Source organism: Homarus americanus, unplaced genomic scaffold (genome assembly GCF_018991925.1).
Source record: "Homarus americanus isolate GMGI-L3 unplaced genomic scaffold, GMGI_Hamer_2.0 scaffold40995, whole genome shotgun sequence".
In the NCBI taxonomy this organism is placed as follows: Eukaryota; Metazoa; Arthropoda; class Malacostraca; order Decapoda; family Nephropidae; genus Homarus; species Homarus americanus.
Genome location: NW_024745778.1, coordinates 330,001 through 348,389, shown reverse-complemented (window position 1 = coordinate 348,389; position 18,389 = coordinate 330,001). Strand labels below are relative to the sequence as shown.

Here is an 18,389-nt window from a genome sequence, read left to right as displayed (position 1 = left end):
ATTGAGCATTAAACTTTAGCGTGAGTTTAGTGCAAAATTAAGTATCCTTTGTTCTGGTGAACCAAAAAAATTAAAGATGCAGTGAGGTCAATTTTACGGTGCACAAGAGGTAACGTGGCTGGCACTGCACTTGACCACTATCACTTTCCTTAACAGAAAAATTAGATACCTTTGAACACATAGGAGAACTAGGGTCGCCTTTGAGGCCAACCAGCAACTCAAGGACAGGAAGCGAGCGCAGTATCAACTCGGTCCCCGCACCCTTTGGTTTACTCGTAGATATATGCAAAGGCAGCCAGGAAAGAGAGACAAGGACAAATGAAGATTAAAGTCAACAATAAACTACAAGGTCCTGATAATTAACATTGGCTGAAGTACGGTAAGTACCATGAAGCTGAACATAACGCCATTACATAGTAGTCACAAAAGGTGAAGTCTGTCAGTGTGTGCATGAGAGCCCGGACTGTACTGTACATGTCTTGTACAGTACTTACCAACAATGCGTAATATATTAGCCACCTAAACAAGCTAGTTAAGGTGATCAATAGTAAAGAGGATATGGTAGTTTACCCTATCCTCTACATCATTTGTGAAGAGGAACGCCCCCCTCCCCCCCGGCAATGCATATACTGTACATGTAACTTCTGAAATTCATGGTGCCTATAATCAGGTGCGGGTCCAAGGGTGTCCCAAAGGGCCTTGCTCCTCCCCCCCCCACCACCAAAAAAATCGCCTGACATACCAGGGTTCCCAAGCCAAGGCTAGCAAGGCTCTTGAAGTCGCAAGGAGCTTATAAGGTCGCTCGGCCCCGCAAGGGATGCTGTCATTTTTCTTAAGCTAGGTATCCGTCAGCTGTCAAACAGTACCGATGGCATGTGAAGTTTGTTCTGTTTAGGCGCGGTCTGTTTGATGCACGAATACCATAGTCATTCGATTCCAGCTCTATTCCTTGAAATCACGATTCCCTCAACTATAGGAAGGGTGTCAATGGAGCAGAAATTAGATTCTTCGATGCTGACCGCTGTGTGACCCTCAGTGGAGGGGAGTTGAAAGACTTTAAGTTGGAGAGGACCTACTGTGGGGTATGGGTTGTCTGGGTTCACACTCAGGATGGGATGGAGAAAGGAAACTCACAATGTGCTCTCTGTATACATGTTGTATTGGATGTACAATGCAGCTTGGTGCTGGGAAGGCAGCATGGTTACAAGCGTGATGTAGAGAGAGCTGGTTGGTGAGGATGCTCAGAGGAGGACAGCTTGTGGGTCGCCATGCTCGCCGGCGGGAGCGAGGGCCGCCAGGCAGCGGCGTTGGAGGGGGTGTTGCTTGCTGCGGCTGTAGCTAGAAGAAGATAGAGGTCACCACGAGGTCAGGTCTTTTATAGCGGAGGTAGGCGTGGGGAGGTAGTTGACCCCCGCTCCGTGGGCGGCGCTGGTTGACCTAGACCACGAGGCATACACTGGGGAATTCGCGGGGTCGGCTACTCAGCGACAGACAGCGTTTGTAGGGAGAAATCCACTACACTACATCACCTGGAGTTTTGGTTGCTGAATTACAACAATGGAAATAATAAAATATGGAATAGGCTCCCTGTGAATGCTTTTGATCACAAAAATTATCAAATGCGTAATATGGCAGTAATATTGTCCTTAAGATTTACAGGAAACAAAAAGAAAACAACGAAGGAAATTATTCTTGACTAAAGTTTCCGAATGTGGTGCAGTATAAAGTTTTATTTCTGTTGTAAAGGTTTAGTACCTAACGGGTACGTCCAACACATTAAATCATAAAAGTATTTAAAGAAAAACCCAGGAAAACTATTACAATACTGTATTTTTTCAAATTAATTAGACATAAATACCAATATAATAATGTTAGAGTGAAATTTTTTATCAATAAAGCTTTATGGGAAGGTAAAGTCAATAAACTAGAGGATTTACTTGTTATATTACACCGCCCACTACCATCATGCATCACAGTCAGCTGACAAACCAAAACATGGATAAAAGATATAAAGGTGGTGTTTAACCTGCTAGCTAATAATGACCTATATCACCTGTATTACGTGTGTAAGTATTCAAAGTCAAATGAAGTGTAGGTTGCAGATCGAAATTGGTTATCTTATATGAAAATCTTATAAAGGTAAAGGTAGAAGTGGAAAAGTGAAGGGCTATCCTGAAGGTGGGTCATGTCTTTTGCTCTACTGAAGGTAATTAGGTAATATGTTCGAAGTGTAGGCAATGGGGGCAACTATTAGCATATAATTTACCATGAATCTACTTAAGAGATAAGTGTTTCAATACTTTATGTTGTCCTTGGGGTGAATGTTTGCATTTGAGAATAGTTCTGAGTTGTCAGATTTCCACTACTGTGAAACATCTACCCATTTTCCCAACAGTATCAATAAAATGAAGCAAAATTCTAACTATATATACCAACAATAACTAAAATCACTTACCAGCACTTGTAAGTCGATATTTTGAGCAAAGAATTGGAGGATATGTTACAGTCTGGGTAGTGGGAGGCACATTTTACCCAACAATGTCAATAAAACGTTGGTAAATGCGAGTCATATCCTTATTTTAAGCTACATATACTTATAATCAGTCAGCAATAACTGAAATCACCTACCAACACTTGTAAGTCCATATTTTGAGCAAAAAGTTGGGTCTTGTGGCATCTGTTTAGATATGCAGAATGGATGTTTTCTAGTTCTGCGCATGACCGGTCATGTGCAATATAGCACCGGGATAAAATAAAATTGAGGTAGAAATTTCACCTAACACCTGGCTTAACAGCTTTATACTTGGCATTATAGAATTTTATAAAAATTTCTGGAGATACTATTTGCATGACAATAAACAAAAATGGAAACAGCAATGCACAGAACCAAACCAAACCTACCTAACTTCCTAACTGGAGAGCTCCTCCCCCCTTACCCATGGCATATTAAGCAGAAAGAATGGTAATTTTTTTCTTTCGGGCAACACGGGAACCTTAGAAATTTTATCTTTGCAATCAATAGTTTAGACTATTTTTAAGACACTTTTCTTCTATGACATTTTCCCTTGCAAATGACCGAACCTACCCTCCTAACCCTGGGCTCTGACCCCCCCCTGGACCCCCTGGCATATATACGTAAGTCATTTGCAAAGGAAATGTCATAGAAGAAAAATGTCTTAGAATTGTCGAAACTAACTTTAGTAAAGATAAAATCCCCAAGATTTCCGTGTTGTCCCAAAGTAAAATAATACCGAAAAAAGTTACTTAAATATCAGGTACCAATGAAAGCATTTTTCTTCAAGGGGCATAATGTAATTTTACTCTTTTTTTTTGTATGTTATGTATGATTGGTTGTTGCACTGAAACCTATTTCTTCTTCACTGTCATTTCTCTGGCACATTTTTAACACTTGCACATCCTGCCAACTAGTCCATGTTGACAGATGATTTCCACAAGCAAAAATAACTTGTGATACGATACCAAACACGACCCTATTACAATGTTGAAAAACAAGATGGCTCTCTTCTTCAGTCCTCCTTGGGGAATAACATGAGTATATGAACATACAGTTCACTTAGAATCCAATGGTACTCGCAAGAAATTGGAATTGTATCCAAAACCATAATATGGGATTTGAATCCAACTGTGTGAGTCTCATCCTTTATACATGAAATAGGTTCAAGAACCAATTGAGCAAAAATAAAAAAAAGTAATGGGGTTTGTGGAAGCTATAAACATGAAAACCAGGAAAGTGAAGCCTATAACATTGAAAACAAAAGATGATAAAACCTCTGATGTGATGTTCTGTCATTACAGTGCTTATAAATGTTTTCAAAGACTGGATTCAACGACATGCGGTGCCATGAGAGAATTTTCGGCGGAATATTTATACTAGTAGAAAAATTTTTTCTTCATCTACAATGCATGTAGAGACGGGAAATGACTGCCATATGATCATTTTTTTGCCATGTTGTACCCCATAATTTCCCTCATCTATCATGCCCTTCCCACTACAGGTGGGAAGGGAAAATATGAACATATTCTATAAAGTCCTTCAGGTGCTTACTGTCTACTCCACTATTACCAATTTCTCCATAGAAGAGAAAAGCTATAATTTAGGAGACACACAGATATGGGTTCAGCTTTGAAGTGGGATTTCAGGATCAGTTTTTCATTATCTTTTATGTTTGACAATACTTTTACTGTGTGACTTTTCCACAGGATGAATATATGTAAGAGTTGGAAGCCAAACGGCAGCAGACCATGAGTAGTAACGAGGTTAACTGTGGGCCACTCTTGAGGTGTCTCTTCCAAAATGACTACAAGATTTACAAGGTAAGACCTAAGAATAACTGAGATTTAACAGGTAAATCCTGAGAATTACTTAAGACTTTCAAGAAAAGTCCTGAAAATTACCAAATTTTATGAGGTTAAAAAAGTGAAAGTGGGTCCCATAGGTATTACTGCCCATTAGGGACAGTGTGAATACAACACACTGTATCCACAAGGAGGCAACAAAGGCTGGTACTGCACTTGACCGCATTCACTTCCCCAAGTTAGAAACTTAGGTACCCATTTACAGCTGGGTGAACTGTGAGTGCTAAGGGTAAGCCCTAAAAATGACAATGTCTCTCAAGGACTTCTTTAAATTGAAAAAAAAAAAATGTAGATTTCTGAGGAATCTCGGCATACCAGAACTTATTCATACTCAGGACTAGCTCTCTGTAGAATTCCCTGACTCAGAATGTTTTTGTTGTGTTTTGAAAACATTTCAGACATGAATACCTACAAGTAATTTCTAATTTTTGTCGAGTCTCATGTCAAGTGTCATATCTTTATTGACAAGTCAAAGTCACAAGTCAGTACTTTACATATTTTTTTTTCACATCGGGCTTTAGTTCTGTGGTTAAAAATCAGTAATGGGGCAGTTAATCTAAAATATTAGATAAATACACAAACTTTTTTGCAAACAACCCATGAAAAGTCACATGTAGTAATACAGTACTGTAACTAGTTTTACGTGGTGCCAACACGTACAATTGACACTGCAAATGATCACCTCTTTATGGCCATTTACTACCAGACTGGATTTACCTGCTGTTCAAAAGGTGACTGCAAAGCCTGGCATACCAACCCACTAGGGCCCTCGACCCTATCAAACACTATCAGTCTGAGGGTGTGGCTGAGGGTGTGACTTTAAAGTTATGATGGCTGACCCAATAGCTGATAGGTAGTATGGCACCACAAAGAGAGAGACTTTCATTGTTGATGGTGGCTGTCACTTCTTCTAAGGGTGATGGTTTTGATGGAAGGAAGAACTACAGTAATTGTGGGATAGTTTAACCCCTTCACTACAGGGACACCACTTTTAATATTATATTTGGGTAATACCAGATGATATTCAGCAGAGAGGGGACCCCATAAACAAGTAGTTAGGGGTAGATCTAGTCTTGCTCCATCCTATACTTTAGTTGATTTGGAAACTTAGTGTATTTTCGTTGATATGTAGGTCATAAGTGAAGACTTAAAGTTGGGATCCCATTTTATAGCCAAATGGGGAAAACAAAGTGACCTGATTTCACTCCCCCCTCCATTAGTTGAATTCTCAATTTACAGTACAGTTATTGTGAGAGTTTAAAGCTTGGAGCCTGTATTTATGGCCACTTGGAGGTCTGAGGCTAAGGTAAACCAATCTCATTGCTGCAATATGTACTTGGTTTACTTGGCAATGCAAGTACTGTGTATGCTTGTCAGACTGGACAGTATCTCTTGCTAGGAGATGTCAGGCCCCCCAGACTATAGTGGGTACTGTCAGATGGTTTAATAATGGGATTATCTCACTGGTTCCTCATCACTGCTCCTCATCTATAAAATGGGATTTCATTCTTTAAATCTCCATTTGTATCTCATGTAATTATTTCCATGGTTTGAAAAGCTATTCTTTATTACACATAGTATTCTCTTCAGTTCAGTAGAATGTAGCAAAAATTATTTTTCTGTTGGGAATTAATGGATCAAGTATGAAGATGATGGTGGGCATTAATCACCATACATGTACTGTACATTTATTTTCAATATACCTGTATGTCCAAATGCTTGCTTTTTCACATACCGTACTACTAAGTTTATTATATTTTTCAGGAACTGGATGCTTACCTTTGTCAGGATGGCAGTGTCACCTCTGAGTATCAACTCTCCCTGTCCCTTGAAGCTTGCACATCTCTCAAAGAAAAGCTGTTGTCTCATCCACAAGAAGCAGCATTCATATTTCATCATCTTGTTGCCAAACGCAAGCAAATTAAGGCAAAGAGAGATGCACAGCTGAACTCCTCTTCTGCCACTGTCGCTGAGAGTAAGGCAACAACTTTCACTATTAAAGAGTGCCAGAAAGTCAGCAGTTTGCCAGGAGGTAATAAAATGGGAAAAATTTTTATAGAGAGTTTGGATCACTGCTTATGGAGAATTGAAAACTTAGATGAAAAGCTACAGAAAGAAGTGGCGGAATATTCAGCATTATTAAAACGGCAACAGAAAAGCCAGTCTCCTAGAAGAAGTATTTTGTCAGGTGTAAAACATAGAACTCTTGAATCTGTTGAAGTTTCAAAACTTAAAGAAAGAAAGTTAGCAACAAATGTGGAGAAACTGAGAAATGAAGCTCTTTTCTACAAGATATTTTCTCTTTCTGGTGATGTGGATCTCACTGTCTTGAGTGAATTATTTTCCAGAATTTTGAGGCTTTGTTATGAAAGAAATTTATTAGCTACACATAGAATACATTTTTCTATATTGTCAAGTTCTCGGAAATGTTTAGAACTGTACTGTACTAAAGAAGAAGAATACCTTCTTGGCAAATCTGCTTTTAAGAAAAATGAATCAATTCAAGACGTAGTGGTACTCACTCCATCTAATATAAGAGAGCTGTATTATATATGTACCAGAAATTCAGAACATATATTGAAAATTTTATTTGAAGTATTAGTAAATAATTCTGTTACTAGCATGAAGGAGATAGAAATGCATGAAAAATCCAATTGGTTGATACCTCTGTGGCCTTTGATGTTTATACAAACACTGTCAACATCTCATGACCAATTGAAAAGTCCCACAAATGTTGCAGCAGTCTGGGAGAAACATTCAAATGTTGTTGATCCTACTCTTATGGAGCTGTGTAGTGACCTCAGCCGAGACATGAACTTTGTGTCCTGGTGTCTGGCTAACAACAGTAGGATAAAGGCAATACCCCTCTTACAGCTAATGAGAGACCATTCACCCCTGTATGCACTTTATAAATCACTACAACTAAATACTTTAATTTCAACTGAGGTGTTAGAAATACTTACAGAACATTGTATGGCCAGAGATTCTAGTGGAGAGTTAAGCTCTTTTTGTACGAGTACTTACATAGCTTATTGTATATTGTCTCGAGTGTTTGAGGTAATTGGAGCTGGTATGCAGTTGGATATTATGGCTGCTGGATGGCAGGCAAGAGGAAAACTGTTTGCTGGTAAAAGATTTGGTGGTGTTGCAACAAACAGCTTTCAGAATCGGCAAGCTCATGAATTATTTTATGTGCAAAACATTGCAGAAAAGCTTGAAATTGTTCAGCAAATGCTAGGTGACTTACAGCCCCTGGAGTATAGATTAGAAATAATGGAAAATATATATTCTCTTTTATTTGTCAACCATAGTGATATGAGTGATGAAGGCCAGAGTGAATCAGGAGGCGAGGAAGGTGAATTAGAGCGATCCTATATCTCGCAGCAAACTGATCTAGATAGCCTAGCAAGCACTCCACACACTGAAACACCCAAGAGGCCCAGATCACCTCAAAAGTCTTCTAATCCAGCTTCAATCACTGCATTAGAAAAAGATGGAGACCCCAAAAGGAGTAAAGTGCTGAATTTTTCTGAATATGTTGTGATTGATGAGAAATTTTGTGGGGCAGTGAATCTTTCAAGTAAACCATCTAATGCAAGCAGTTTGTCAGAAGATATAGGGCAAGTTAGCTCCTCTTCAACAGATAGCAAGAATAAAGACCTGCATCATGTTGCTGATACTCAAGCAACTGCAAAACTCTCTGAATCACCTTGTGTATCTGAACAGCTACAGTGGGACACATACCAAAACTCTTCTCAGAGTTGCCAAACAGTTCATCCACAAAGCAGTTGTGCAATGAGTGGGAAAAGCACAGGGTCCAGCATAAGTGAACTTCCACGTACAGGATACTTAATCAACACCTTGGTGGCGTGGGATATAATGTTACTCCTTCGAGATTCACTTCTTGCCTTCAGTGCCCAGTTGTACAGTCAGAATGCCCAACAAACTCAATTTAATGGAAGTAACTCAAGATTGGCTTTTGATAGCCGCATCACTAAGCTCTCACGTTGTGTCAATGAAGGGTTATGGCGACTTCAGGTAATGGCTCCTGGCACTCATAAGTTTGCCTCCCCTGACATATTTGATCATTACTTAGATGGCACACTTCTTTCTGATACTGCTCAATGTTTAGTGTATGAAAATTCTCCTAGATTGGAAAGTGTTTTTCAGAAGACTTCTTTGTTTAAGGTAGCTGGTTCCTCTCATGAAGGTAAAAAGAGGCTTGCAAAAGACCATGAGCCAAGTGAAGTTGGAGGACATTCAACTAAATTTAGAAGCATCATAAATTTTTTATTTGCCCCACCATCAAGCCTCATCACACTGGCATTAGCTAATGGTAATGCAGATCGAATACAACAGATATTCCTTACGTATAAAGTTCCAGACATCGTTGAAAAACGTGAGGCACATTTAGTAGTACGTCTCAATGAATTGAGGCCTAAATTGTCAACTGCAAATCAGAAGCCTGGAAGAGTGAAGGAAACCAGAGTAAAACAGGCTAGTAGTAACTCTCAAGATATACTTCAAAATATTGGTCTATTGGCTCGGGAAGGCTCAGCACAGGTTGGGGCAACTAACCTGATATATGACCTTGTAACATCTTCCCCGCCACCTGTGCCAAAAGGAATGCCAGAAGCTGCCTTAGAAACGGGTTGTCCTGTAATGACCTCGTTCTTGGTCCCACAGGCTTTGGTATTATCAGACTTAGCTTTGACAGTGGATGTAAGTGAAACCACTGCCACTTACCTGATAGAACAAGCTCTTCAAAGACAAACAACCCACAGTTCTACCCATGATAAGCATCATGAGACATGTAGTGGCATTCAAGGCTATATTCCAGTGTTACAGCAGCTGGGTGCTACTTGTAGTGCTGTCACCGAGATGAAAAAAACAGAAGACAGTGGTGGAACTGTTGCAGGAGACATTACTGAAAAATTTTCACTGCAGTTATCATCCCTGACTGCTACGCCATATTCACTTCTGTTGACATCGTATCCCTTACAAGATGTTGATTTAAAGAATTATATTAAAGGCTGGTCCAGGGTTCTCAAAAGTATGTGTGCTGCTCAAGAAGCTTTGATGTTGTTTGATAAAACACACCAAGATAAAAGTTTGAGTGCCCACGCAAAGAGTCTAAAAAATCAAAGGCATCAGTCATACAAAATGTTGCTTCATGTACTGAGTGAAGAAGCTCCTCATTTATATGTAAGTTGTGTTAAAGAAAAGCCATATACCAAATTGGGAGCTTTTGTTAGGTCTTTTTATCAGTATTTGCAACTGCTGTCATCTATGATTATCCAGCATGCAGATAAACATTTCCAGAAGAATATGAGTAGCTATTTCTCTCTGTTAACTCAGAGACCTGTTCACATACTGGGATCCCTCATGTTTAAGGAAGGTGTTGATCCTGTTAAGTTAGAACCAATAGCAGCAAGAATGAGACTGAATTTGACGACCATGATCCTCCAGTATTGTTGTCCGAAGTTCACAATATCTAGAGATAATTTATCCAGAACAATTGAGCAGGGAAGTATGGGGGATCATGCTGATACACTGGGGTTTAAGATCTTGCACGAACGAGTCATCCTGAATGCCAGTGCTGTACACTGTCAGGCTAGTGTGTATGGAGAAGTTGTAGTCAGGGATATTCTGATGACCATCCTAAGTGGCCTTCGTGAAATCATCCAACCTGTTGCAGTATCATCAAAGTCCCATCACAAAGCAGTGATCTTAAATGATGCCACAGCTCCAAGCGCTCTTCTCTCGGGAGATGTTCAAGTGGCACTCAGAGATACGGCTGATCTAGCTGCAGTAGATTTTAAGAAAATGGTGCCTGGTAATGAAGCAGTTGCCTTTTTCATTAATTTGGTCAATTTGATGTTCATTCATGCTGGTGTACTTAATCACATATTATATCCAAGTGGAAAGCTAGAGCCAAGAGGAATATTCTCAAAGCATCAACTTGAACGAATAATGGCTATGAAGCGGCTGGGCTATATGGTAGGACAGCTGGGGTTTCTCTCTCTATATGACATCTTGTACAACATCCTTTCACTTCATAATCCACTCTCCAGTATTTTGATTCAAAGTGATATTGAACACAAATTTAGTCTTTGTGAAAGTGATTTAATTTATGATAAAGTTCAGCCATCAAGCAGAGATGAACTACACCAGCTTTTAACATTGCCACCTAAAATCAGCTTTTGCATTACACAAGGAACTCCTGTGTCACCCAGAGTGGAAGTATTGTATGCAGATAGAATGGAAGAACAGATTCATGGAGCAGTTCATGAACACCTGAGAATATTTCTTTTTCTTCAAGACAACAGAAGTTCAAAGTCTAATGTCAATGTAAAGGATAGAAAATGGAATATTTTCACTTCCAGGACAATCCTTAATTACTTAGCTCTTCATGCAGATGGTGTAGCTGATGGTATTCACTCACTACAGCAGAATGCTCCTGATGATGTGGTTAGTACACTTCAGAAACTAGAATCTGAATTGTCTAAAAATGGACAACCAGAAATAATTGTTCTTGATAAAACTGTGGGAAAAGGTATTGTGCTTGAGTTCAGTGAGGAATGTGAGGATAAAAACCTTGTCAGTTTGGCACTAGGTGAACCTGAGACAAGCAGTGTATCCATGACACCTGAAGACTCACCTTGGTTAGCTGCTAAAGTTCCACTCGCTGTTCTTACTTATCTTCGGAGGAAGTGTCCTCTCCTAGCCTTTATAGTACAAGCATTTCACAGTATGTCAGAAGTGCATAAGAATAACCCAGCATGGGTGGATGATACTATTGATATGTGGCTCAGTGTCTTATATCCTCCTTCATTGGGAGTCAGGCCACCTGCTGAAGAAGCCAAAGTGTTTCGGGCCATTAAAAATTTATTTTCAATTGGTAGACATAAATCATTGGCAAGAATTTACAAGGGTAATAAAGTCACATCAGCACTCTCAAGTGATCCAGATGTGTGTCTCATTTGGAATCTTGCTGATGAACTTCTAGGAAGTGGTGCAATAACTAAAAGCTACTCCACCAAGCTGCATCATCATGTATCATCATTTGTGACAGTACTACAAGCTCTTCCCACCGTTACTCTGGAGAAACATCCTGACCTTAAAATACTACTAGATCACCTCTTGGTGTTTCTGGTCCAAACAACAGACTCTGCAGGTAACGTGGATATATAATTTGGATGATTCTTCCCAGTTAGCTACATATTGTGTTTTCTGTACTGTTGAGAATTTAATATGGAGATTTTGCCATATATTGATGGTACTGTATATTAAGTTGTTTTCAATATCACTTTTTTGTGTTCACAGCTGATCCTCCTCCATGGATGTTTGCTCACCAGATATCCGACTGTGACATGAGATTTGCTGTTAGTATGGAAAATCACAGGTAAATTTGCTGTTCAGAAATTGGGAAATTGACAGAAAATATGTACAGTACAGTACGGTAGTTATTAAAGGCAAGTAAGTCCAAGGAGTGAAAAAATGATGGTCGGTCTTGAGATCTGTATAATTTCAAGATCTTATGTAACAGTCTCCATGCAGTGTGTGTGTGTGTGTGTATGTATATATATATATATATATATATATATATATATATATATATATATATATATATATATATATATATATATATATATATATATATATATATATATATATATATATATATATATTCAAGTAAATCACTGTAGGTGTGTGATCTAGGTATATGCTGATAACCACAAGGAAAGAAGAAAACACGAAGTTCCCAAGCGCTTTGTGTAATTCACATCTTCAGGGGTGAGTACAGACTAAAGAGGAGTACAAAACAAGGTGTATATATTCAGAGAGGGTGAGACCAGGTCCACAATGGTCAGGTATAGGTAAAGATTAGTAGGGTCATTACCTAAGTGTCTCCAAGATTTTGTATCAGAGTATGCGACCCTGCTTGTTTGTGGTTGACCCCCTGATCCACCTTTACACATGACTCACTCTCGCATGAGCCAACCCACCCAGCATCTCTTTCTAGCTTACGGCAACATCTTTTTGATAAAAATTGAGTTTATCCACCCAGCATCTCTCGCTAGCTTCAGTGTCTCACTTGAGAATCAAGTCTACCCACCCAGCTTCCCTGAGATGGGGTCCAGAACACTTGTCACTTCCACCTTAGGCTTGGTAAAGTTTCAGTTACAGTAGTCATTCACTTTATATTGGGGTTATGTTTTCTCTGATTACGTATAACGTTAGTTTATTGTAAATTTACAGCTCATTGTACTTTATTTCAGGAATTGGCTGGTGTTACCTGCTATTGAGCTCCTAAGTTTAATAGCACATGACACACGACTCAAGTGTCATGAGCAGAAAGAGGCTAGGAAGCGAGCTGAGCAGATTGAGGTGTATAATAAGGTAATGTACATTGTGCCATTAGTAATATTTATACCACCTCAGAACTTGTTTCATCACACATGACCACAGACTTAATAGTTTAACCAATGTAGCTCACTGAGAGTAACCAGCTGAAAAATAGACATTAAGTCTGTTAAGTTCTATTTGTCTGATACCCAATACACTCCTTTCTGTAACTCACACAATGGATCAGGCATCTCAGGTACAGTCTTCACAAAAAAGTCTCGACCCCATGGTCCGGTGAATTGAAAATGGGCAGTAATGTTTCAGAATGTTACACTGCAAGGGTAGAAATACTTTTTCGTTGATTTTACAGTCAAAACATTCACAGGTATGGCAGCCCACTCCTACCAGGACTCCTTGGCAACGTTACCTGATTTTATTGTACCCCAACACCAGGCCACAGCTATGCAGGTACACAGTATTTGCTGATCTGACAACTGTGTAGGCATTATTATGTGACATCTTACCTCACCTCACACCTCTTCACCTTGTGACTACCATGCACATTCTTCCACCATTTAGTGACCAGAATACCTTCCTACCAAGTCATTGTAATACACTACATATCACAATCTATTACTGTATTGTATACCGACTCTCATTGGCAGAAGGCCTGTTACTCTTTGTGTGTGTACAATAACGAGTTTTTTCTTCTCTTGCTATGTAACCCATTTTGTTACTTAGGTATTATAATCATAATGTTTTTCCAAACTTTCAGATCCTTATGTTGGGAAACTCCTCACATAAATCTTGGCAAGAGGTGGAACTTATGTCGAATGAAAAGCCAGCTGAGCTCCTTCAGTATCTAATTCAGAAAAAACAGTTCAAATTGGGTGTTCAGTGGGCAGATTATCACAATGGTAGTGCTGAGTTGCGCCGCTTGGTTGATCAGAGCTACCTAATGGATGTGTTAGATAAAACCTCTCCAGAATACAATATTGCCTTAGAGGCTCTAAATGCCATAAGCCTAAAGGATTTAATGATAGTAATGAAGAACCTCTTACAAAGACTTTCAAACATCCCCACTCGGCGCTTCTTGATAGAGGTTTTTTTGAAGAGAATTCACTCTACGTGTGAGGATTTCATTTGTAATAAAAGTACTGAATTTGAGGAGAACAGGAAGGATACTACAAATGTGAGTGAGCAAGAATCTGATGTCAAAGAAAGTAACTGTGATATATTTTCATCTCTTGATATTATGAGTTTACAGCAAGAAGTTATGGGACTTATCTTGGTTGAAGATGTAGGGCCACCAGCAGCTGACAGATTCCAGTTGAGCCACCTAGCTTCTGCACCACACCTCATTATAGAGCAGTGGTTGATGAATATCAGATTAGATGCAGTAGGTAAGTCCATAAAGGTACTAGCTCAGCACCTAGACATGGTTGGCATGGGAATATCTCCCCCTAATCATTCATCAGATTTTGGAATGTCATTTTCATGTACTGACACACCAGCTCAAACACGAGAGATACAGGGTTTGAGTTGGGATGTTCTCAACTGGCTCCTAGAAGTTTATGCAGCCAAAGCTCTGGACACTACTGGTGTACAGTTGGCTCTTAAGCCTCACCTTGTTAGTGATAAATCACCAAGAAAGTTTGTGATGCCATCACAACCTCCAAAAAGGAATGATTGGGTGCCAGATGCTGAGGTGAGAAGATGTCCCGTGTGTGAAGTAGCCATTTTCTCAATGTTCTGTCGCCGACACCACTGTCGCCGATGTGGCCGTGTCGTGTGCAGTTCATGTTCCCAGCACAGAAATGTTGTTCAAGGTTATGATGAATTACTTGTTAGAGTTTGTGCTGACTGTTATCAACAAACTAAAGAGCTTAACCTTCAAGACTATATTCAAGTGAGACCACTAGGGGATGGATCATATGATACTGTATCACAAACCTCAGATGCTCACGGTGTTCGTAGGAGAAATTCTTGGACCAGTGATACTGAAGGTGGTTGGTATCTCTCAACAGACACACAGCATAATGATTTAATCCGTCAGGAATTCTGCTATGATTATGCCCCATCTCTAAGTCTTTGCTTAGCTATATTGGCACTACACCAGGATCACAAGAGAGCAGCTGTTTGTACTGTCAAGTTATGTCATCATTTGTTTTCCCTCATTATATCATCTTTAAGAGCAGCAAGCCCAGAAACTGACCACAGTTTTGTATTGTCTATGATTCAGACCCTCCTAACTTCATCCAAAGTACGGTTTGGAAATATTGGTGAACTTCAAGGTATTGGTCTTTGTGAGTACTACACTCAGTGGGTGGATTTGCTCTCAATTTTACTGAAAGCAAACTGTGATCACATAATACCTCGTGAAGCATTGGAAAATATGCTTCTAATTGGTGAGTTGCACCAAAAGAACTTACTGAGAAATGATGATGTTCAGATGAGCTTGGACAAACACTTGAAGCAAGAGTTTTTCCACATGAGACGCTTGCGTGACACACTTGTAAAAGAGCAAATGTGGGAATTAGCCCTAGATGTATCAACTAAGGCAGGGCTTGAGACTAATGGAGTTTGGGGAGCCTGGGCCTTAGCTTCTCTCAAGGCAGGGGATTTTCCTGGAGCTAGGGAGCGATTTTCTCGAGTTCTTGAAAGGCCATCAGACAAAAATAGACCCTGCAACTCACCGATATTACCAGAAGTCATCAAATATCTTGAAAGTAACCCATTCCGAGTAGATCAGCAGGTAATGGATCAAGCAGACCGTACACGATCAAGTATCATGCTCAGTGATCAATCCAGGCTCCCGCCATCACAAGCCCTTGTAGTGCTTCATTCCTTAAAGAACCTTCACAGAATTTCTCAAGGCAATTTGACAAATAAAGATACACTTAGACAAGTATCTTATGGTTATAAAAGTAAGAAGGTGAATCCGTCCAGAATTCAATCCGTGTTTCAGGTTGAGTGTAAATATTATCTCAATTTGTATGGAAATCACTTGATGACCATTCAGTATTTTATGAGAAATAATCAAGTGCAGGAATGTGTGGAGTACTTACTTGCTGAAGAAGTTCACTTGGATGTCTTTATTGAAACTGTATTATTACCTTGCTTAAGATGTGGTCATCTTGATAGTCTTATGAGAAGTCTTAATGCATCTGACCCTCACATGGAAAAATGGGCAAATTTGATGTTTGGTGGCTGTCGCTGGTTAGAACGACGTGGATGGTGGAACTGTCTATTGGCTTTACAGGAAGCTTTGGGTGATAGACTCAGGGCATCCATGACCCTTTTGAAAATGTACAGTAATGGTGTTAACAGTTACACAGCACTTTCTGGTAGATCAGAATATGTAGTATCAGCATTAACACATCTTCAGGCATACTTGGACAGTCAGGCTTTGTATGGTGCTACAAGCAAGAGGAAGAAGCTTATTTTAGACATGTCTCCATGGCATGTCAACCAGAACATCAACATGTTAAAATTGCAGACTGATGTCACAAAATTCCTTGCAGGTAATGAATCAAGAGGTAACCATACTGCAGATATTTTGCAAAAGCTCTATGAAATGAAGATTTTAAAAGAGAGGTGCTTACCAACGCTTTTAGTTAATAACGATGAGCGATTAGCGGTAGCAATACTCGTAATATGTGGAGCTCAGGTTTTGGCAGATGGCTTGAACCTTGCGTATCGGATAGTGGAGAGAAGTGAACTACCTGTAGAAAGATTGTTATCAGTTTGTTGTCAGTTACTGATGCAGAAAAATAAAGTAGAAAATATGAGTCAGTTTGTGAGAGGAATACAAGAGTGGGAGGTTCTGACACTCGAGGCAGTAGATGCTGCTCTGCAGCCAGTACTCCAGGAAGTGGCTGCAAACACTCAAAATGCTTCCCTTGATGTCCTTGTCAAGCTTCTCTCCAGTGATAAGGCAAAGGTATATTATAAAATTTCTTCAGATTATTGTACAATTTAGATACAGTACAGTAGTTGTTTTTGATAGTATAGAAGCTGATTGGATACAGCATTGATCACTTGTCCTAAGGGTCACTGGTTTGTGCTTGGGAACCCCAAGTCCTCCAAGCTGTGAATGAGTACCTAACTTTACAGCTAAGGAAGTGAAGGTGGTTTAGTGCAGTGCTGGCAACACTGTCTCCCTATGTACTTAAGACTTAGTATTCTCTCTGTAGACACACTACACTGCCCCTAATGCTCCACAGGCCTATTTTTCATATACAGTAGTTATTCATAATGTTATTTGTGTTGTTTAGAGTAAATGAAATTTCAGTTGTGTTTGTTGGTACCTTTATACCACACCTGTATAGTGTATATTGAGTACAGTACATAATTTAAATGTTTAAAAAGGCATGTTAGAGCAGATGCTGAAACTTCTCAAAAAGTTTTGGGTACTTGACATTGAAAATTCAATGGAAATTTTTTTTATATTCTTACAATGCTTATATAGGTTTTGTCTTTTGTTTGAGAGTATTTAATCTAACTTTATAATTTTAATCCAATTACTACAACACCTACAAGGATACTGATCACTTAAGTGTATGTAACAGAGATCTTGTGCATGAGTATATATGTGTCTGTTACACTTAAATGTTTCTTGTCACTCAGGTGGAAAATCTTACATATTTGACACTTCTATATAACTGACACACTGGATTTGGCACCTGAAATAAATCCAGCTTTTGCATGATGTACACTCCTCAGTAACACATTTTATCACAAGCTCTGGATCATATTTTTTTTCTTAATAGACATTCTGTATTGTTTCTGGTTCAGATGGAAGCTTTCATTGAATGTGGACGTTTAAAATCAGCGTACCTGGTGGCGGTTCATCGTCGGAGTTGCGAAGATGTCAAGCGAGTTCAAGAAGCAGCCTCGCTCAGTGGACAGGTTCACATAGCAGCTATGTGCAACAAGTGGCTCATTAACTATCAGAATTCTGTATCCACCTAATAATATGTAATGGAAAGTCACCAAGACGCATTGTAACAGGGAAGGCGGTACAGTACAGTACAGGTAAAACATAAAACTTCTGGTACTACGTTATCATAAATTACAGTCGAGTTATTAGAACCAAAGTCACTATAAGTACAGTACTGTATAGTAATACAGTATCAAAATCTATATACCGTAATGATTACTTCTAATCTCTACCGATACTACAGTCCCTATAGAGACTACCTTCTTGTTGGCTAATACTGTACAGAACTCATACAGTATCTTTTATGTGCGTTAATACCTGTACCAATGATCAATCTAAATTACCGGTAAACAATTATTGATTACATACAGTACTGTAGTTTGCAAAATAAGATAAAAATTTGTTTTACTTTCCCATCTCAAACACATTTAGATGCTTGATCTTATTTCAATAACATTTTATGAATTGTTGTGGATTTAAATCAGTTGTTTTCATATCTTGTAGACTGAGCAAAAAATTGGTAATGACCATTATGATTTTTTTTCTTACTGGATGGTTAAGATTGTTGCAGGTAAGTCATAGCTAAGAACTGAGCAATTTTGAGAATTTGAAGTACATATACTGTACAGTATTACCATACAGAATGTAATAGATGATTACTGTAGGTATACTGTACCATGTGCATATATATATATATATATATATATATATATATATATAT

The 18,389-nt window shown here is 39.0% G+C and overlaps 1 protein-coding gene across 1 annotated transcript in view; it reads left to right on the top strand.

The window, feature by feature from the left end:
- Positions 1 to 1,828: 1,828 nt before the first annotated feature.
- LOC121878790 overlaps positions 1,829 to 18,389 on the top strand; it is a 17,529-nt gene continuing 968 nt past the window's right edge. Inside the window, exons 1-7 of the mRNA XM_042385211.1 lie at positions 1,829 to 2,066; positions 4,222 to 4,335; positions 6,142 to 11,554; positions 11,704 to 11,782; positions 12,660 to 12,780; positions 13,502 to 16,669; positions 17,524 to 18,333. Of these exons, the coding sequence (XP_042241145.1) occupies positions 4,264 to 4,335; positions 6,142 to 11,554; positions 11,704 to 11,782; positions 12,660 to 12,780; positions 13,502 to 16,669; positions 17,524 to 17,700 (9,030 nt within the window). The 5' untranslated portion in view covers positions 1,829 to 2,066; positions 4,222 to 4,263 and the 3' untranslated portion in view covers positions 17,701 to 18,333. The remainder of the gene's footprint in view (positions 2,067 to 4,221; positions 4,336 to 6,141; positions 11,555 to 11,703; positions 11,783 to 12,659; positions 12,781 to 13,501; positions 16,670 to 17,523; positions 18,334 to 18,389) is intronic.